Raw genomic sequence first — 21,170 nt, 5'->3', positions numbered from 1 at the left:
GCCAGCTCTTCATTAATTCCTCTCTGGACAAGGAGAGGACTTGAGATCACCCACAAGTGCTCCAGACAGTTGCTCCTCGCGAGGAGACCACAAGACAGCAGTCTCTGGTGGGTTTAGAGCTCTGGGAGATGAGGGAATGGCCATCTTGCTCAAACCACAGTCAGCACCTTTGAAAGGACACTAAGTTCACATACTTCCTTTTCTAATCACTTTTGGAAATTGCTTGTTAGCTGCTTTTCAGCTATCAGAAACCTTTGGATCAACAGGTTTTACAGCATCGGGTGAGTTTCCTTCAATCCTTAGCAAAAGAGGTTTTAACTACAAGTTTAAGAACTTAAAAATATTTGGGACAAACAGCAAAAGGGTGATTCAAACTTTAATTTTAGAAAGTTACAAATGGACTAAGGGTCCAGATAAATTTGGAATAAGATTTTGGAATTAACTATAAAGAATCCTTCCCCTGGGAAAATGCTTTTGTTTTGAAGTTTTAAAAAAAACAGATTAAGATAAGAGTTTAAAAATTGGACACTAGAGGGAAGTAAAGATTATACATAAAGGAGAAGAACACTCAAACTTGACTTACAATTACAGAATGAAGCAAAATATTTTAACATAGGACATATTGAAGGATATTTTTGAACAATGGACCCAGAAGTTAATTTAATAGTGTATAGGAACAACAACAACAATAGATAGACTGTGTTTAAAAGATGTTACGGAAGAACAAGTTCTACCTGACAAGATCAAGACTGATTTGAAAGATTTAAAAATAACAGGCGAATGACATGGAAAAAGATGTTACACTGGACATACAAAAGAAACCAGCTGATGTCTGAATAATTAAAAGGGACATACAAATAACAAACCAAGAAAGTGACTTGGATAGTTTTCCTACACTGGATTTACAAAAGAGGCTTGTTAAAGTTTTGAAGAATTTTGTGAGAAGGAACAAGAAAAAATGAAAAGAAATCAAGTTCTAGGACATTATTTGAAGGGACTAAAGATCAAGATGGTTAGAAATAAAAGGAAGGAATATGAAGTCGATTTATTTGATCAAAGTTAAAAGAGATAAAATAGATATGTTATTATCTCTGGTAACCCTTAATGGACTTTTGCTGACATCAGCACTGAAATGACAAGGCTTTATGGATTTGTTTATAGATAAGAGATGGGACCTGGGAAGAAGATATCATTTGTTGTATTTTAAGAGAAGGTGATAAGTTACTAAAATTGTTTATACTTGTTGTGATGAAGGGGAAGTCATTTCTTTATATATTTCTTTTTCTTTACTATATTTCTTTTTTTTCTCTTCCTCTTTTTCTCTTTTTTTTCTTTGCTGAACCTTCTTTTTTTTTTTCTTTTTTGGTTTGTATTAGTTTTTACTGTTCTAATTCTAATCTTTAATAAAATTACTACTAAAAATACAATTTTTGGTTGTATTAAAAGTGCTAAGTTTGTCCTGTTAATCTAAAGAAGCCCATTATTTTTCCCCACTTCAAACTTTGCAAGTGTCTCTTTAAAAAAGTCTGATCGTTTTGGTCATCTAGCTAAGTTCCTTATGGCCAACCTGGCAACTGAGTGCTCCATTGTGCCACAGGTCAGTAATCTTTGTTCCAGCTTCTCTCTTATCTTTATAGCTCTCCTCAAAGCGCCTTCTAAAAAGAATCTCCCAGAGGATCTGACCACGGCAGGGACTGTCAAAAAGTCATGAGTGATGTCTAAGTTACACATTTAGCAGACCTCATTGTTTGCTGTGTCTCCTTGAGATCTTTGGCAGCCTTCTTCTGCTGCTTGTGGTGATTAGGACTTATGTTGTACCATAGTTCTCTTTCAGATGGGAGATGCCAGGCGGTGAGAGAGGGCTTTGAAGGAGGGGAAGAGGGGGCTGTTGGCTTGAGAGCCTGAAGCCTGCAGAGGAAATTCTTGGAACATGGAGAGATTGCTAGAGAATGGGCTCTTTCAAGACTTCTGTCAAATCCTGCAAGCAGTGAAATGAAGGCGGGGCAACTCTCCTGTGGTGTTAACTTTCCCTTTAACCATATTTTCATGCCCTGCAGCTGTTTGCAAAAAGGAAGTTTACTGCTTATTTTCCACTTGAAAGTGACAAGAAATCTGCCTTAAAAGATCAGTAATAAGAAGTTGCAGAGCAGTTGCAGTGTTTCCTATTGCTACTGGACTGGACCATTGAAAATGGAAGGATTTTGTAGAGAAAGGAAAAGAACCTTTTTAAAGAAGGCCTCATAATTTGCCATCATAGACATCAGTTCTGCTTGTACACAGGAATCAGCTCTTATCACTGCCATGTCGACAGGGTTATCACGCAACCCGAGAACAGACTACAGCAATTAACTGCTCAGTCCTAGGTGGAGGTAGACATGCATAAGGTCTCCTTCGAAGTGTGGACTTCAAAGTCAACAAAACTCTGGGTGACTTTATGGGCAATGTCCACGATTTCTTGGCAGAGGTACAGAAATGGATTGCCTTTGTCTCCTTCTGGAATATTTTTTCAACTTCCTGGTCAGACTGTTCTGGTATTCCCCAGAACTTTGTGCTTGATGCTGCATAGGATGAACTGTAAAATGGCAGGAGGAAGGCAGAATCTTCCACTTGAGATAGAGAAAAAAGCTTTAGAAGGTGAAGATGGATGGTGCTCCAGCAACAACATTGTGAAGTGGGAGAAACAATAGAGATTTGCAAAATGTCAGATAATGTGGAAGGCATAACAAGGAAGACATGTCATGCTCCTTTTCAAATCACAAAAACACAGGACCATCCAATGCAGCTTAGCAGCAGCAGGTTCAAAACTTAAAAGAGTATTTAATGCAATGTATAATAAATATATAGAATTTATTTATAAAATGTATGAGTTGTGTTCTCTGCAGAGTAGCATCTAAAAGGTACACATACAAAATATGTAAGTGCACATATAACATCCACCGTTAATATACTCAATAGTAAAGGTAAAGGTTTCCCTTGACGTAAAGTCCAGTCGAGTCCGACTCTAGGGGGCGGTGCTCATCTCCGTTTCTAAGCCTTGGAGCCGGCGTTGTCCATAGGACACTGAGTAGACCTATTGATCTACTCACATTTGCATGTTTTCGAACTGCTAGGTGAGCAGGAGCTGGGATTCCGGAAGTGTCCTATGGACAACGCCGGCTCCAAGGCTTAGAAACGGAGATGAGCACCGCCCCCTAGAGTCGGACTCGACTGGACTTTACGTCAAGGGAAACCTTTACCTTTACTATTGAGTATATTAACGGTGGATGTTATATGTGCACTTACATATTTTGTATGTGTACAATAGTTATGCAGAAAACTTTGAAAACCAAGGTTAAATACAATCTATAAGGTGTTAGCTTAAAAAGAAATTAGCCAAAGTCATGTTTGGCTATTGATTGCTAGTTTATCTCTAAGCAGAGGGCATTTCTGTAAAACCATGGACTATTGAAAAGTTAGAAAAAATATGCAGTCTCCCCATTCCTTGGAAGGCAGGAGAGGAAGTTGTGGCCAGAAAATAAAATGATTTTTCCAGGGGTATTTGCAGGGGTATTTGCAGGGTGTGGTCAAAAAACTCAAGATGGCAGCCACAATGGTGCAATCAAAGCTCCAACTGTTTTTTATGTGTTGCACATTCAACACGTACAATATAAAAACAGGCAGAGCTTCAGTCATACCATCGCTGCTGCCATATTGACTTTTTTTAAAAACCATTCTCTATGGACACCTCTAGATTTTTCCAACAGCTTTGCTTCAGGAATTTAAGTTACTTTTGCCAAGTTCTATGATTTGATTTAGAATTTTAGGTTAGCTTCTGCCTAAAGAGAAACAGGTCCACCTAAGAATCAACTACTGCTTTATATATATAAATGTTTATGTTTGGCTTGATGAGAATTTTGCTGAGAGCCCTACCATCATGGGAATGATATAGTATTATCATGTTTGCTTAACACACTGAACCACAAGATAATCAACCACATCTTCTGTGTAATTAATTTGTGTCAGATGATGGTATTTTTTAATCATAGTAAATGTGCCATGTAAATATAGCTTTGTTCTATTCCTGCCAGTGGATTCCACAAATCTAGTTTCTTGCTCTGAACCTATAGGATGAAATGAAAACAGACAAATCAGGCTACCATGCCCTGGCAACATTTTTTTTTCCTGCCTTGTCAGCATGACATTGCTTTCATCTTGTCCCCAGATTATGAGTGAGACAAGTTTAAGTCATCCTTAACTCTATTAGGATTAAAGTAGTATTTTCCCATTTAATCACCAGAAACTGCAATTTCTATAAAATTTTGTTATTCTTCAACATCCATTATATTAGACACAGTCAGGCGTCCAGTAGCAGGTGGGTTCAGAGAGGTACTTATGGACTGTTTCCAGCTGCGGCAGAAATGTCCCCTTCTCCCTCAGTCTGTGATCATTCTGCCACCATTTTGCTGTTTCTCGAAAGAGTTGGACGCAGAAGCACCATGATAGTTCACCTTTATGGAACAGGGCTGTGTTTTTTAATGAAAGGATTCCTTCTGTATTCCTTTGGCAACCCTGCTTTAAATGCTTGCAAAATGCTTCCCTGACACAAGCACATGTCTTTCCATACAGCCCAATATGGTATGTACATGTTGCCATTATACAAACCTCTATAGTATGATAGAAGGAATTGACAACTGGTACATTAGAAATAGTGATCTTTTAACATTGCGCAATAAAATAGAGGTGGAAAGAACCTTGCCCTTCAATGGCTCTTGGATGAATCTGGCATTTTTTGGATGATTCTGGAATTTTCTGCCTATATAAAGAAAGGGAGAAAAACTGAGTAAAACTGCTTTTTGTGAGTTGGTTCTATTTGTGATTCCAATTTGTTTTGTTTTGTTTTAACTTAACTCAGGGTATGACAGAGTGGGGCAGGAGCAAGGGCACAGGAATGAAGATGAAGATGAACATGTATTAAACATGTGTGCTGCCCAACTCCCAATGACTGGGCAGCTCACAACAATCAAGGACATGACAATAAAATCAATAAAAGATAGAAGTTAGCAAATGAGGCAGACCAGATGGAATGAAGCGCAGGCTCACACTCCCTCACCAAAGGCCTGGGTGAAGAACCAGGTCTTCATGGCTCTTCTGAACAGCAGAGTGGGGGCCACCCAGATCTCAGGGGGAACCTCATTTCAGAGGGCAGGTGCTACTACAGAGAAGGCATGCTTCTGGGTCCCAATAGATGACATTGCAGCACCTCCTTCCTCACAGACGTACTGATGGGAAATGCTTCACTTGTTGCACTTCTATTTATCATACAAGGAAGCATGCTTGTCTTCTAACATTTTGCAATAGAATTAGGGATACATTTTACAAGTCGTACCATTATTTCCACACTGCCTCCTTGTAATTCTATACTGTATTAATTGAAGTTTTCAATAGTTAAGCCAGCAGTGATGTTTGTTCTCTAAGGTGAGTGAGAAAACACACACAACTATCTTCCAATCAGTTATCAAGCTGAGCCTCGCCAACACGTGGCACGACAGGTTGTTCTACAGGGCACCCCGCTACATATGCAAGTCTTTCGTAATACCCGCGTGAATTAACAATGCCTGATCCAGACAAAGGGTCTCAAAATGTTTTCACCGAATGAGTATTTTCCTCCCACTCCAACTTCTCTGCGGTTAGTTACTGCTGAAATAATAAACTAGTGGAAAGAAAAACCCTTGGAAACTTTTTGTTTAGTTTTGTAAAATTGCATTTTTATTTGTTTAGCCACACTGTGCTGCTTTATAACCTTTTTGCTTTGGGAAAACAAAGTATAAGCCCCAAATAAATAATACCCGTCTTCAGAAAACTCTCCTCTGCGCGAGTTGTAGCTTTTAAAGGCGACCGAAAATTTTTCCACCTTAACACTTTCACATTTTCTCACGGCTTCGATAAACGAGCGGATAAAAGGAAAACTACATTACCCACAACCCCTTGCCCTCACGGAAACTTTGAGCATGTAGCTCGGGTTTCCCCAACTTTGTGGTTTCCCTCGCTTGCGAAGATAAGGATTATTTCCGACGCAGCCCAGAAGTGGAGCTTCAGAGCTCCCCGGAGGCGGGATGGCGGCTCGGACCGCGCTGCTCTTTCTCCTGGGGGCGGCGGGAGTGGGTCCAGCCCCCTCCCAAGGCTCGCGGGGGGACCGAGAGCCCGTCTACCGGGACTGCCTGGCTCACTGCGAGAGGCGCAACTGCTCTGAGGCCGGGCTGCGGCACTTCCGCTCTCGCCAGCCGCTCTACATGAGCCTCACAGGTACTGAACGGCCCCGCGGATTCACCCCCGCCGAGGCAGGGCCACGCCCACGCCGGGGATCAAGCGCGGGGGTAATTGGAACGCCTGTTTTGCATATCCCCGCCCACCAGGAATGGCCCCTCCCAGTTCCTCTTAGGCAGGTTGTTCCCTCCGTGGTGCCGCTGGCTTGATTTTGTTAAGGCTGTTTCGGCGCTTTCCCGCTGTTGCTGCCTTCTTGGGTCGCCGTAGTAATGGTGGAGAGGAGACTATCTGGCCGTGTACGTAGCGTGTTCTCACACTGGCAGGAACCATCCCTAGAAGTAGCCTGTATTCATGGGACACGCTGAGCCACGAATGAGCCAATCATATTTTAACCCAGTATTTATTGTGGGAACCCAGCCTCCCTGGTTACTTTATGATTCAGTGGATCCGGTACACTGGGCAGTCCAGTTAATTAAGCTGTGGTTCAGTTAACCAGGGGCAAGTTAGTTGTTCAAAGATAATCACTATGTCCCATGTCACACCTATCCACTTAAGTCTGCAAACTGCAATAATGTGTGCAGAGGACAGCTCTTGCAGATCTCCATCTCTTATTCCCTTGCCTGGAAGAGTAAATAAAGTTCTGGTGAAGCCTCAAAGAAATGGAGTGGATCCATTTTCAGGTAGTTGGGAAGCTTACAACCATCCAGTTGGCTAAAGGCAAATAGGAAAACTAGGTTAAATTCACAAAATGTGGTTGGTGAAAATATGGTTGGCCAATTTGTAGGGGATTTCAGCAGGTGGCAGCACCTGACTAGCTTTTCGCCGCTCTGAAGATAAGCTGAGTTGGGACTGTGTAGACCACAACAGATTGTGGACAGTCCTTAAAAACATGGATGTAGCAGTCCACTTCATTTGTTAGAATGGAATATAGAGTAACTAAATGGTTCAAAATTGGGAAAGGTATGTGTCATCATTGTATACTACTGCCTTATTTAATATAAGCAGAATGTATCATGATAAATGTTTGATTAGAAAAAATAGAATTTGAATTAAAATTGCTTGAAAAAGAATCAGTGACCTCAGGTATGTTGATGGCAATGCCACTTTGATAGCTGGAAATAAGCCTTAACGAATCTTTTGTTGAAGGTGACAGAAGTTGATCTGCTACTTGGTATGAAAGAAGCTAAGAATTTGTCAGTGCCATCCCAATGCAAATAGGCAGAGAAAAAGCTGAAGTACTGTAGTAACATACTTTATCTTCCTAGACTCAAAAATGTACAGGTATGGTAACCATGAAATAAAGAAACATCTACTTGGGAGAAGGTCTATGAAAGATCTAGGCAAAATATTGAAGTGTGGCACTGACCACAAAAGTATGTGTTTTCAAGGCCATGGTTTTCCCAGTCGAAACGTGTCTGTAGCTGGATTATCAGACAAATCAAACAATGAAAAAAATGATGCCTTTGAATTGTGGTGCTGTTATTAATACCCTGGACCCTAGATGGAGTAAAACCAAACTGCTCACTGGAAATACTAATAATGAAGCTAAAGTTTAACTATTTTGGACACACAATGCAAAAATAAGAATCACTGATGACCTTGATGCTTGGAAAAATCAACTGAAAAAGAATAGAAGATGAGGCAGCTAGATACTATCAGTGAAGGCATGAGCAGAAGCTCACAAGAACTCAAAGTAGCATTACTGACAACAATCCAAGCAAAAACTTGTCACTAGGCCACAAAGAATCAGAAGCAACAGAACAACTGCCGAAAAAGAAGTACTAGGATGGGAGACGTCCATTGAATTCCAGAGCTGTAGACTAAACTGGGTTGTCAGAAAAATATCTCCAAAAAAGACAATGGCAAACTACTTCTAAATTTCTTGCTGTCAAGAAATTTACCTGCATATTTAATGTCTGTGTAGTCACTGGAGTCAAGCCCAACCTGAAGGAGATTTTACTTTTCAGTTTTCGTGTAACTGAGTGTGCTACATGAAGATAGCGAGTATAGTTAGTTTATGGTGCAATGTGTTAAGCAAAACTAGCCAACTGGGTTAATATAGTAAGCCATTGTTAAGTAAAGTTTGGATTAGCATACAGTATTATAATCCTGCTTTAATGTTTTTAAAGCTTATCTGAGTAGAACTCCACCTCCCAATTAGCCTTTTTCCCATTGGATTTATTTCTCCCAGGTTTCTTTATGGATTACACTACAGTAGTAAAGTAGCCCATTTTAGAATATATGCAACCTAGTCCTTTGTCAGCCATTAAGTTCATTTGAGGTTATAGTGTTACGTGAGAGGAATCACAGTTCTTTAATCAGTCCTTTGTGAGTAGTATAAAAGGTTTACATGCAATTGGATCCTGTATATATTCATTTAGCAATTTCAGTTTTAAAAAAACAAATAATTGTTCCAAGTAAAAGTATTGTAATGTTTAGAGTGCTAGACTAGAGCTGGGGAGATCTAGTTTCAGATCCTTATTCATTATGAAACTCGCAGAATAACTTCCAGCCTTAATCTAATTCTCAGGGTTGCTGTAAAATAGTAGTAGTAAACTGTGTTATGGTCATTGACCAGTTCAAAAGCAAAAACAAATTCTGAGACAGCAAATAAAAATCAGTGTAAAACTTAATTATAAAACTGATATGGTCAAAGTGTAGCTGTTTTACTTAAAGCAAAACAAAACTTAGCCACATTTAGAGAAATCAAATCACATTCATCAGAGAGTAGCAACAGTAACCTGTGACCTGGAAATCTAACCAGACAGGGAGTTACTAGCTGCAACTAGGCATCTTTGTAAGAAGGGCAATATAGGGAAATATGTGTTCATGTTTCAGCAGCACTTTCACCACAGTAGCAAAGGTTTTGTTCAGATGGGATACCCTGTAATTTCTCCTCAAAAGCTGCTGTTGGAACAGCATTAAATCTTGTCAGAATTAAGGCTCTGTGGAATTTGGGAACTGTTACTTGGTTTAAATACTTTAACTGGCTTGGAAAAAAGCGACTTCCCAAGAACACATCTTTGGGCATGGCAGCCAAATCTGATTGGCCTTCCAAATCCTTGACACCTTGTTTAAGGGCTGCCATTGCATGCTCATATCCCATCATCATGAGTACATTGGCTGAAAAATCATAGTACTGTATTTCAGTTCTCTTGCAGTGTCCTGTTCCAAGATGAAACAAAGTCATCAATTAAATGGGGGTGTCAAGCCTATAGGGGAAAGTAATAACTTTATAGGTAGTCCTCGCTTAACAACCATTTGTTTGGTGATGGTTCAGATTTATGACGGTGCTGGAAAAACCTGACTTATGACTGGTCTTCACACTTACCACCTCTGTAGCATCCCCTCAGTCACATGATCACAATTTGGGCACTTGGCAACCGGTTCGCATTTATGACCATTGCAACATCCTATGGTCATGTGATCGCCATTTTCGACCTTCCCAGCTGGCTTCTGGCAAGCAAAATCAATGGGGCACCGTGTGATTCACTTAATAACCATGTGGTTCACTTAAGGTAGTAAAATTGGGTCGGATTTGCTTAATGACCACTTTGCTTAACAACTGAAATTTTGGTCCCAATTGTCATTAAGTGAGGACTACCTGTAGCCACTAGGAGAGGGTGCATATCCAAATAAGAGTTTCAGTTTTGGTCATACCAACCTCATGGTTCAACAGCACATTAGGCACACTTTGTGGGACTTGAAATAGGTTCCTTTAGAATTTAGATTTGCACACTTTCTAATGAGATGAATGGTCCCAATTGGTCCCCAAATAAAAGTTGTACCTGTCCTCTAACTGACAATACTTTTAGTGCAGCAGATATGAATAATGTACCTCTAGTGTAATAAAAAGATTGCAGGGCTACTGCTGACTTTGTGTGTTTTGGACAATGTACTCCATATGTGTCCTGCATTTATGGGTAGCATGAAACGTTACCACTGAGTAGTTGAACATTTTGACTTGTTTGATTAGGTGCTCTTTCAGTTACCAGGCATGAATTTTAGGGTGCTTAACAAATACTAAAAATATAGTTTTGCGTAGTGAATTTCAAGTGCAGTGTGTGACTAAAGTACACAAGGCTCTCTTTGGACCAATTGGTGTCTAGGATAACAATACAGTATCACCTGGAGGATTGCAGTGTGTCTATCCTTCAGTTCTGGAGAATGACGAACTTGATTATTCATCTTGGCCACAAGAGGATTGATACACAATTTGAACTGTAGTGGCACCAAGATGCATCCTTGCCAAGAATTGTACTCCTTGGAAGAAAAGTGGAGTATAAATGTGATAAATAGCAGCACACTCATGTATTTCACTTAAATTTTAAAACTTGTTTTGCTTCGAACTACTAAGATCTCTTGGCAGTTTACAAATCAAAAATTAAAACTAGAGATATGTTTAAAACTCAGCAATTATAGCCTGTTTTTAAATGTGTGTTTCTAGTCTTCTTTTTTTAAGCCAACACAGAGATGGGGCCCCTCAACTCAACAGTAGGTGCCTTCCAAAAAACTGTGGCAACTACAAGAAAAGCCTTGATTCCGAGTTGCTGAGAAACAAATCTATAGCAACTGTAGACGATCCTCCCCAGATTATCACTGTGTCTTCTGTTGTGTGTATGCATTATAAAGAAAAATGGGGTCCTTTAGGTAGCCTGCACCAAAGCTGTGTGGACTTTAGAAGGTAATAAATATCACTGTATTTCACCCTAAAATATACTTGCTTTCAGCACTGGTATAATGTAGTCTCTCCGAGGTTTTCCAGAGACCAACTCACTGCTGAGTTTGTACTGATTGAAGTTTTTGGACTTGGCACAAAGGCAGCTCCATGTATACAACCAGTTATAAGAGTAAAGTTTGGAGTTACCAGGATATGCACCACCATTTCAAAATAATTTTCTTCCAAGAAGGGATGCAGTAGGCATATCAAAGAAAGCTGATAAAAGTTGCTCCTGTCTCTTGCCTCCAGCCAAAGAGAGGTCCAGGTGCCCAAATATTCCCCAGCTGTATCTGCTCCTTCTGGGAAAATGCAGCCCTATTCAGGACAGGGAGACTTACCACTTCTCTGGAATTGTGATCTTCACAATAAACATCTTCATCTCGTCTGGATTCAGTTTCAATTTATTGTCCCTCATCCAGTTGATTATTGACCTCAGGCAAACATTTGGGATCCCCCATCGTTACCTGATATTAAACAGAAATAGACCTGGGTGTAATCAGCATACTGATAGCACCCTGCTCTAAATTACTGGACAGTCTTTGCTAGATGTGGACAAAAAAAAAAATCTGCCTGACAAACTCTTTGCTGCCATCTTGTGGTAATCTGGATCTTGGCATCCAGATCTGGTCATTTTATTTCTTAGTGCTTTTGTGCAGACACTGAAAAGCATTGGAGTCCTGGGAGTACAAACAAGTACTTCTCACTCACAAACATTTACCCCCTTTTCCTAAATTATATCTCTATATCAGACTCAATTTTTAAATAAGCATTTAATTTTAAGAAATCCACACTGGATATCAGATCATGATTCTAAAATTAATATTAATATTTAATATAGTTAATATATAAAATTAATGTATTTGGATCTTAGTTTCCATTATTCCCAATAACGTAAGACCAGTTTGGAAATGTGTGGTGCAGTCTTAAAAGCAAAAGCAAGAAAATGAGCTGTGTTAGTTTCAGCCACGGGAACTTGGCAAGGACAATATAAAATCAGAGCGAGGCAAATCACTACACCTTAAAAATGATGGTTTTTGATCAAATAAAAATACTTTGCAAATCTGAGTATCTTAATCACGCCTCATTTCTTTACAATTACTGCAGTAATACACTGCTGTGAAGTATTGCCCAAATATATCACTTATCCCAATTTTACCAGGTTTTCCCTCTCTCACATTCTAGGGTGGACCTGCAGAGATGATTGCAAATACGAATGTATGTGGCTGACTGTGGGGCTTTACCTCCAGGAAGGATACAAAGTGCCTCAGTTTCATGGAAAGGTGAGCCATGTTTGTGAAGCCAGGTTGGCTCACCTGTACAGATCGGCTCAACGCTTTGTCCATTTAACTCAATGTCATCTACTTTGGCTGGCAGTTACTTTTCAGGGCTTTTTCAGTAGAGCCTTTACTAGTTCCGTTATGTGAGATCCAGGCCTTGAGTCTGCGGTTTTGAGCAAGCAAAACCTGCATATGCCAGAGAGCAGGGAAATATTTCCTTTTTGGTACACTAGCAAGGGAAGCAGAGAAAGCAACAAGGCAAGCCTCTGCCAAATGGTTCTGGAGTCTGTACCAGCACTTTGGGTATTTCCACCCTCTAAGCACCAACGAGGAGAGTAAACCAGTGAACTAGCTGTGACTATTTCTTGGCAACCACAATGTGCACAGAATACATGGCAACATAAAGAGAGCTTTAGCAACCTCCCAATCATAAGAATGAGAACTTTTTCTCTTCCCAAATCACCTCCCCGAAACTGCATTTCAGGGGAAGCTTCTACCGGCCTGCCCAATTGGCTTGGTCTGGATTGGGAATGTAGCAGGTGACCAAGAGATCCTAAGCTCCTGCTCAGCTATTTACTTATTTCAGAAATCAGCTGTGTAATTGTAAATGAAGTAGTCCTTGGTCAAAAGAAAAAGGCGGAAGCTCTCGGTTACCTTTATTTCTGGGGCCATTGGGGAAAAAACTGAGCTGCAGTTTCTCCTCTTCTCCGCCTACTTTAGGATTGAGTTTAAGCAATCATAGGAAAGTGTGCAGATACTCTCATTTTCAACTGATAACATTCTTTATCATCTCCTCCTCCTCCCCCTACCTCCCCCCATAGTGGCCCTTTTCTCGTTTCCTGTTTTTTCAGGAGCCTGCCTCTGCCTTTGCTTCATTCCTTAATGGTCTTGCCAATTTGGTGATGCTGAACAGATATAAAGCCACTGTCCCTCGTTCTTCTCCTATGTACCATACCTGTATTGCCTTTGCTTGGGTAAGTCATTTTTAACTATGTTTCCAGGTTCAAGAATCCTGGCTTCCTTATCTTCTTCACCAAGTGGAAGAAAGTTATTGTACAAGGTAGCTGGGCTCACATAACATCCCAAGCCATCATGTGACTTGTTTGAGTTAAATTATTGGCTGAGTCCAGCCATCATGATCTATAAACATGGTTTAGTGCAGCCGTTTACAGCATTCTGAGCTAATGATTGTACTTGGCCATTGTTGAGTATGGGAGGGGATATTCCAAAAAGTAAGGGGTGGGGCCAGAAAAAAATCCACATTTAATGTGATGTGGTTTAATTTAAATGTAATTAAAATTAAACACGCTATTTTCTAACATGTACACAGACATCTTTTTTCTTTTTATCATTAAAATGACAATTTGGTAAAAATTTGGAGAACTTTTAGGGCTGTATCCATTGAGAGACCGTTACTAGTGTTGTCTAGAGGTCAAGTTGTTGGAAAGGATGACCATAATACATTTTAACATAACATAACTAGGAAGACTTGGGTTCAAATCCACCCTCAGGCATGGGGTGATTTTTTGCCATTCACACTATCCCAGTCCAAGTTTTCTCACAGGTTTCTTTTGGTGGGAACAAAACAAAGGATATCTCCATGGAAGTTCTTTTACTTCCTGGGGAAAAGGTAGGATATTGTTCTGGCAGATTGTGGTAGTGGTACTTTCTGCAGCTGCTAACTAGTCTGGGCTTCAGATTGTGCACTTTTGGCTCATTGTGTTGTGTGAATTCAAGTAACTGACTTAGTTTATGAATTGTGGCGTAGTGTGATGTATGAAATTTGCAAAAGGAGGCATCTAACAGTTTTAAGACCTAAGTGAAAAGAAAGGAAATTATTTCAAGAAATGCCATTTGAAGGAAGTAAGAAAGAAGGTGTCCACTATGAGGGATGGATTCAAGGCATTCTATCAGTACTTTACAATGAAGATAGGAGTATCTTAGAAAATATTCCTGAATTAGCTGACATCTTTCAATGATGCTTTTAAACTTGTGATCTGTAACAACTAATAGAAAAAATTCTAGAAACTCTGTTGCTAGACCAGTCAGAAAGTGATAGGTGAAAGAAACCATGTGAGATCTTTTTTAGGCTTATTACATAGAGAAAACAACTCCAGCCTTTCTTCCTTCGATACTGGCTCAACCTCTTCAGAGGCATCATAGTCCCAGCCATCTAAAAGCTCCCTGTCCTTCTGTTAAGTCAGGAGTGGACAATCTCTGGCCTTTGTCTGGATCCCCTTGTGCCTCATTTGAAATTAGGGTTACATCTATTTTCATTTAATATATTTAATGGACAGTAGTATTGTTACCACTTGACTGTGAGTGAGAAGCTGAGATTCAGAGAGCATAACCTGTCTAAGCCAACAAGCTAAATAGAAAAAGAAACCTGGGCAAGAAGAAATCTAGTTTTTTAAACTTATCTCCAAACATCAGTGCCTAGGCAAGGAAGAAATAGGGGTTTGAGGAGCAGGTTTCCTCCTTAATCTTCATTTTTCAGCAGCCTATTCAGGCTTGTTGATATAATCAACAATGATATAAATACCATTTGATAGCCATATAGGCACTTAACAGAGTGGGCTATTTCATACATTGCTGTGTTTGAACTGCAGCTTTGTTGACTGGATCTTCTAATAGAAGGTAGTGTGTTCAGGCTAATTCTTTCTTGCACTTCTCCATCAGGTGTCTTTAAATGCCTGGTTCTGGTCTATGGTTTTTCATACTCGAGAAACAAATCTGACTGAGGTGAGCTTCTGTATTGTGATACCATGGATATATTTTTCAGGTGACATATAGCACTGAGCAAGATCTGGCCCACATCTCTAATTCAATTTCTCTTCTCATAGAAAATGGACTATTTCTGTGCATCAGCAGTCATCCTTTACTCAGTGTACTTGTGTTGTGTCAGGTAAGTTGCTGTGTAAGACCAAAGTTCACCTAATCTCTCAGTGGTTGTATCATCATCGTTATTTGATTAAAAATGTCTCTATGCCATTTTAAGATGTCTTGTTACATGGAAAGTGGTGTAGAATCTGACTAATTAATGTAAAAATTAGTCAACTGATGCAGGTTATATATTTTGTTATATCCAATCCTGAATTTCCCTTCTGCTTCTCTAGGGTAAGCCACCCAGAGTCACTTCCATAGTGAGGTGGACAGTGTATATATTTCATAAATAAATAAATAGAGTAGCCTTCCCCCAAGTTGGTGTCTGTTTGGTGTGTACCCATATTCCTGTTCACGTACGTGTAGCAATCTTTGTCTGTGTTGGCTAGGGTTGTTGGAAGAGGAAGCTCCAAAATATTTGAAGGGTCTCAGTTTGAGGAAAAGGAGAAGAACTTAGAGAAAGAAAAGCATAATCTTACCTGTTCAGGAGAGCCTCTTACAATACTTTACCATAGCATACAGTGCAGTCTGTATGAAATGGTGAGACATAAGACAAGAAATGTTTATTAATGAAAGCCCATGTATTTATATGAAGCCAATAGACTGCTCACTTAAGGGAATGATAAGTAAAGGCAAAACTGAAATACTTTGGCCACATAATGAGAAGACAGGACACCCTGGAGAAGATGCTGATGCTAGGGAGAGTGGAAGGCGAAAGGAAGAGGGGCCGACCAAGGGCAAGATGGCAGATGATATTCTAGAGGTGACGGACTCGTCCCTGGGGGAGCTGGGGGTGTTGACAACCGACAGGAAGCTCTGGCGTGGGCTGGTCCATGAAGTCACGAAGAGTCGGAAACGACTGAACGAATAAACAACAACAAAAAATGGGGATACCAAGTCATCTTGTCTGCCTCCTGAAGAATCTGTATAACGACCAAATAGCAACAGTAAGAACAGACCACGGAACAACGGACTGGTTTAAGATTGGGAAAGGAGTACGGCAGGGCTGTATCCTCTCACCCTACCTATTCAACTTGTACGCAGAACACATCATGCGACATGGTGGGCTTGAGGAATCCAAGGCTGGAGTTAAAATTGCTGGAAGAAACATTAACAATCTCAGATATGCAGATGATACCACTTGGATGGCTGAAAGCGAAGAGGAACTGAGGAGCCTTATGATGAAGGTGAAAGAAGAAAGTGCAAAAGCTGGCTTGCAGCTAAACCTCAAAAAAACCAAGATTATGGTAACCAGCTTGATTGATAACTGGCAAATAGAGGGAGAAAATGTAGAAGCAGTGAAAGACTTTGTATTCCTAGGTGCGAAGATTACTGCAGATGCTGACTGCAGTCAGGAAATCAGAAGACGCTTAATCCTTGGGAGAAGAGCAATGACAAATCTCAATAAAATAGTTAAGAGCAGAGATATCACGCTGACAACAAAGGCCCGCATAGTTAAAGCAATGGTGTTCCCCATAGTAACATATGGCTGCGAGAGCTGGACCATAAGGAAGGCTGAGCGAAGGAAGATCGATGCTTTTGAACTGTGGTGTTGGAGGAAAATTCTGAGAGTGCCTTGGACTGCAAGAAGATCAAACCAGTCCATCCTCCAGGAAATAAAGCCAGACTGCTCACTTGAGGGAACAATATTAAAGGCAAAACTGAAATACTTTGGCCACATAATGAGAAGACAGGACACCCTGGAGAAGATGCTGATGCTAGGGAGAGTGGAGGGCAAAAGGAAGAGGGGCCGACCAAGGGCAAGGTGGATGGATGATATTCTAGAGGTGACGGACTCGTCCCTGGGGGAGCTGGGGGTGTTGATGACCGACAGGAAGCTCTGGCGTGGGCTGGTCCATGAAGTCACGAAGAGTCGGAAGCAACTAAACAAATAAAAACAAACAATATACAAGTTACATTTATAGTTTATTTATTTACTGCAACTTGTTTCCTGCTCCAGTCCAAACAGGACTCTGAGCAGCTCGTATTCTTCAGTACAAGAACATTATTATATTGTCAACCCAGTATCCAAGGAACAACCAACCAAATATAGGAATCCCTCACTGGAGGGTTCTCCTCTTAATATATCTTCCCCAAGGCCTGCTGGAATAGTTAGGTTTTAGCGGCTTTCCCAAAAAACAACAGGGCTACAGCTCATTATAGTTCCTGACCCCCACAACTAATTACAATATCAGTTTCTCCAAAGGCCTCCCTAAATAGCAGCTCCCAAATCTCTAACTTCGAAGGGTTAGTTAAGATAAATTTTTCCCAATTTTCCTGAGGGGAAAAAAGGGGATAGTGGCGTCTTGGGGATGGGAAGTTGCCCCAGGCTAGAATACAACCCCTTATTGGAATTAATGTGGAATTTTCTCCTACAGCAGTGACCAATCTGTATGTATTGAGAAAAGTCTCTCTTTTTCTGTTTAGTCAAAACTAGGGGCAGAACATGATCTGTGCAAAATGATGTAGTTCTCTGAAATATCTTCAACTTCCTCTCTTTTCTTGCAGAACTCTAGGACTGAAACGTCCAGCTTTTGCCACTGCCTTGGGGGGTTTCCTGCTCCTTTTCTTGGCCTGCCATGTTTCCTATCTGACCCTTGTACGCTTCGATTATGGTTACAATATGGCTGCCAATGTGGCAATTGGTGAGACCCAAGGAAGCAATACTTTTATTTCATCTGTAAAATAGCGTTAGCCCATTTGTTTCAGTGTTTTTTCTAAAAATTAAATATTCTTACTACTTTATGAGACTTTTTTCTCTTCTGTTTGCCTTTTTACAAAGTTATCCTGTTCTCTTTTTTTCTGTTTCTTTTAGTCCTCTTTGTGCCTTTCTGCTAAAGATGGATGGGATGGGAGAATGACCCTTGGGTACTTTGGATGTTCTCAGCATTTAGTGCTGAGCGGGGAGCAGAATGATCCGGGTTATGGTGCTGTTGGAACCCCCAATGTCTGTTGCGACAAAAGGTTCTTCTTTATGCTGTGGCCAGTGAGTAGTAATCGTGATATTAACATGAAGTATTGTTCTGTACCTTGCAGGCCTCCTCAATCTCTTCTGGTGGCTAGGCTGGTGTATGCGGAACCAGCAACGCCTGCCCTATGTCTGGAAGTGTGTGGCAGTTGTCCTGCTTCTCCAAGCCTTGGCTCTCCTGGAACTCCTGGATTTTCCACCCCTGTTTTGGGTCTTTGATGCCCATGCTATCTGGCACATCAGTACCATCCCTGTCAATATCCTTTTCTACAGGTCAGCCTATCTTGCATGCTTTGTCCTTCTTCATACTTTCTTTGTGTGAGCTCTTCTGCTGGTGGATCTCTGAAAGTACTGTTGCAAAATATGAGAATGGCCCAACATTTGGGGAGAAGGTTGTTGAGATAATGGTGGCTGGCCAGCTTCACAGCACTCTAGATACAGTGGATTATCTAGACCAGGATTTCTCAGCCAGGGTTCTGTGGAACCCTAGGGTTCCGCGAGTGGTCTCTAAGGGTTCCCTGGGAGATCATGATTTATTTAAAAAATTATTTCAAATTTGGGCAACTTCACATTAAAGAGGGAAGTTCCATTCTTTAGTTTTCATTTTAGAACACTGTTAATGCATATATACAGGCCTACGCCTGAAATGAATTAATAATTTTGTAACTTCTGGCCTGTATTTGGGCCTGAATATGCAGGAGTTCCCCGAAGCCTGAAAAATATTCCAAGGGTTCCTCCAGGGTCAAAAAGTTGAGAAAGGCTGATCTCGACATTTTTTTAGCTCATGGCCTGAAAAAAACATGTCCATCCCTGTTCTGAATTTAATTAGCCTTAGTCCATTACTGATCATTCATCCTAGTAACTTTCTTCTTTTCTCTTTACAGTTTCCTTGTTGATGACAGCCTTTATCTTCTGAAGGCTAACTCCGATATTCTTAAAATAGACTAAAGCCTGTGATGGAGGGTAACCTGGAAAAGGCCATGGGCTGCCATCTACAAAAGACACCTATTGCTTTGGTTTCTAGCATCTGAGGAGTATGCTGTTCTAAGCCTACTTTGTTCTGAGAATTTGCTCTCTACTGCTTCTGTTTTTATATTTCAAAAGCATCCCTATCAGGATTCTGTTGCCATAGTGTAATAACCTGGCTGCCTTTTTTTCTTGAATGTATCAAGACATGCCTCTTGTCTCTCTGGGACTTGTTTTGGGCCCTTTCATTTGCCTTCCCCAGTTCTTCCTACACCTCTCTGGAGAGAGCAGGAAAGTTTTGTTTATTCTACTGTTTCTTTTTCCTTTTCAAAAAACTGGTTCTACGGTTTTGGCTGGTCCAATAGACTTTATTGAAAGGACTTTGCATGCCACTTGGGAAAATGGCAGCAGGTGTGGCAAACCACAATCCTTTTTGTGCCGTCGTTGACTTGAAATCTGAACTGTTTCGGACAAGTTGCCCATAAATGTTGCTTCACTGAGAGGCTCCCCATTTTTCAGGAAGCCATAAGCTGCTTAGCACTGTGCTAGCTACTTCCTTGCCAGTCATGAGAAAAGTAGAAAATAGATTCTATACTGCAGTGACTTTTTAAAATATCAATAATATGTGGTGCTGGGTTCAACTGTCTTCTATCTTCAAAGCTTTGTATGTGTATATATCCCATCACAGTAATCCTTACTCCTTGTTGGCATGGACTCTGTGTATGTTCAGTCACATCACTCATTATGTATTATTACTGTTGCTCCAAAAGCCCTGAGAACCACAACAACACCACCAGATTTATTGCTGGACTATCACTCAGAATGAGCTTCCAGCTGGAGGAGGAAAATCTTTGGGATTTACTTAAAAAATCTGTTGGGATTAATGTGTGACATTTTAAACTGTTCCTACCAAGCTGCGGAAGCTGTTTGAGAAATTTCAAGATGGAGTGCAAGCCAGATCTGGAGGAGAAATAAATAGCATTTCTCCTCTTCTCCACATCTGCTCCCTGTTTTTAAAATAGCAATACAGACACTGTAGAGTGGAGTGGGTGTTTTTTTTAATGTATGTGTGAGATAAGACTCACCTTGCCAAAAATTCCATCTTGGCCAGTGTTCTGTTTTTCCTGAACATTTGCTGCTCAGAAGGCCTGGAGGAAGTTTGCTGTCTCATCTTCTCCTTTTGGACTGCTATGGCTATGGCCCATTGCTGGACCAGTCAAGTCCCTCTGTCTTCAAAGGCAGGCCATTCCCGCAGCTTAAAATTCATGTCTTTTGGTGTTCATCCATTTTTTTCCCTTAAATTTGGAAAAGCTTTAAATTAAGGAAGAGAGGTCCATCTGGAGCTGAAGGTGACAAAGTGCCTGGATATTTATGCCAAGAAATGTTGATTGCTTGCAGAGGCAGATGACCTCAGGATTTTGTTGCTCATTAAATTTTCTCATCGCTGAAGCCTTTCAGGGGCATCAGATTCAGCAACACTTACAGCACTTAAAGAACTCGTTACATGTTGATTGTGAACACTTGAGCAATTTTCTGCCTGTGGGAAAATCAGAAAAAGTAACAGGAGGCCAAAGTGCCTTTTGCTTGAAGAGTGCCAAAGGGTTCAGAAATTACCCATGTCCAGAGAAGAATCAGAATAAAAAGTGCAATGGAGCCAGACTGGCTCATGTGGGTACTTTGGCTCTAAACAGCCGCCAGGTGGCAGTGCTTGCCAATTCACCTGTGATTTGGAAGGGGTGTTTAACACATGAGGGTTTGGTTCTATGGTTTTATTGTAATGTGGTGAATTTTAAACAGGGGAGCTGTTAATTTATTTAGATTATTGGCCTGCTGCACAAGAAAATTGGCAATAGCAGCTTGACTTGCCTGAACAACAGTTTGCTTATCCTCTTCCCTTATTCCTTGTAAGACACAGTCATGGGGAATCCCATCCACTCCTGGTTGTGCTGTTCTGCATAACTTGAGGGAGATGCTTTTGCTGGTAACCCCAGTCCTGAGGGATGTGCTTGGTATCTGGGTCAATGTGGAAAGGGTTTAGCAGGAGACTCAAAACCCTTATGTCTACCATATGCATTTTCACTTTCAGTACTGGAGAGAGAAAAAGATCACCTTT

At 40.7% G+C, this 21,170-nt stretch overlaps 1 protein-coding gene across 3 annotated transcripts; it reads left to right on the top strand.

Moving 5' to 3' along the window:
- The first annotated feature begins 6,004 nt into the window (after positions 1-6,004).
- On the top strand, positions 6,005-20,823 carry PGAP3 (post-GPI attachment to proteins phospholipase 3). 3 transcript variants are annotated; one of them, XM_063300646.1, is made up of 9 exons: positions 6,005-6,282; positions 12,146-12,243; positions 13,062-13,214; positions 14,920-14,975; positions 15,078-15,168; positions 15,938-15,944; positions 17,655-17,768; positions 18,160-18,364; positions 18,976-20,823. In XM_063300646.1, exons 1-9 carry the CDS (start codon positions 6,093-6,095, stop codon positions 19,037-19,039), a joined length of 978 nt encoding a protein of 325 aa, XP_063156716.1. In that variant the 5' UTR covers positions 6,005-6,092; the 3' UTR covers positions 19,040-20,823. The 3 variants fall into 3 exon arrangements, with proteins under 3 accessions (XP_063156716.1, XP_063156714.1, XP_063156713.1); XM_063300644.1 differs by lacking the exon at positions 15,938-15,944 and having other exon boundaries at positions 6,010-6,282; positions 13,092-13,214; positions 14,920-14,982; positions 15,084-15,145; positions 17,632-17,768; XM_063300643.1 differs by lacking the exon at positions 15,938-15,944 and having other exon boundaries at positions 6,011-6,282; positions 14,920-14,982; positions 15,084-15,145; positions 17,632-17,768.
- The last annotated feature ends 347 nt before the right edge of the window (positions 20,824-21,170 follow it).

Source organism: Candoia aspera, chromosome 4, assembly GCF_035149785.1.
Source record: "Candoia aspera isolate rCanAsp1 chromosome 4, rCanAsp1.hap2, whole genome shotgun sequence".
Lineage (NCBI taxonomy): Eukaryota > Metazoa > Chordata > Lepidosauria > Squamata > Boidae > Candoia > Candoia aspera.
The sequence above is the reverse complement of the archived record's forward strand: the minus strand, read 5'-3'. Positions and strand labels throughout refer to the sequence as shown.

Bases quoted from the DNA above. Each gene is read 5' to 3' on its own strand.
- PGAP3 (XM_063300646.1), top strand. From the start codon at position 6,093: ATGGCGGCTCGGACCGCGCTGCTCTTTCTCCTGGGGGCGGCGGGAGTG. The intron at 14,976-15,077 runs GACTGAGGTGAG...CAATTTCTCTTC, and splicing joins CATACTCGAGAAACAAATCT to TCATAGAAAATGGACTATTT. The intron at 17,769-18,159 runs GTGAGACCCAAG...TGTACCTTGCAG, and splicing joins GGCTGCCAATGTGGCAATTG to GCCTCCTCAATCTCTTCTGG.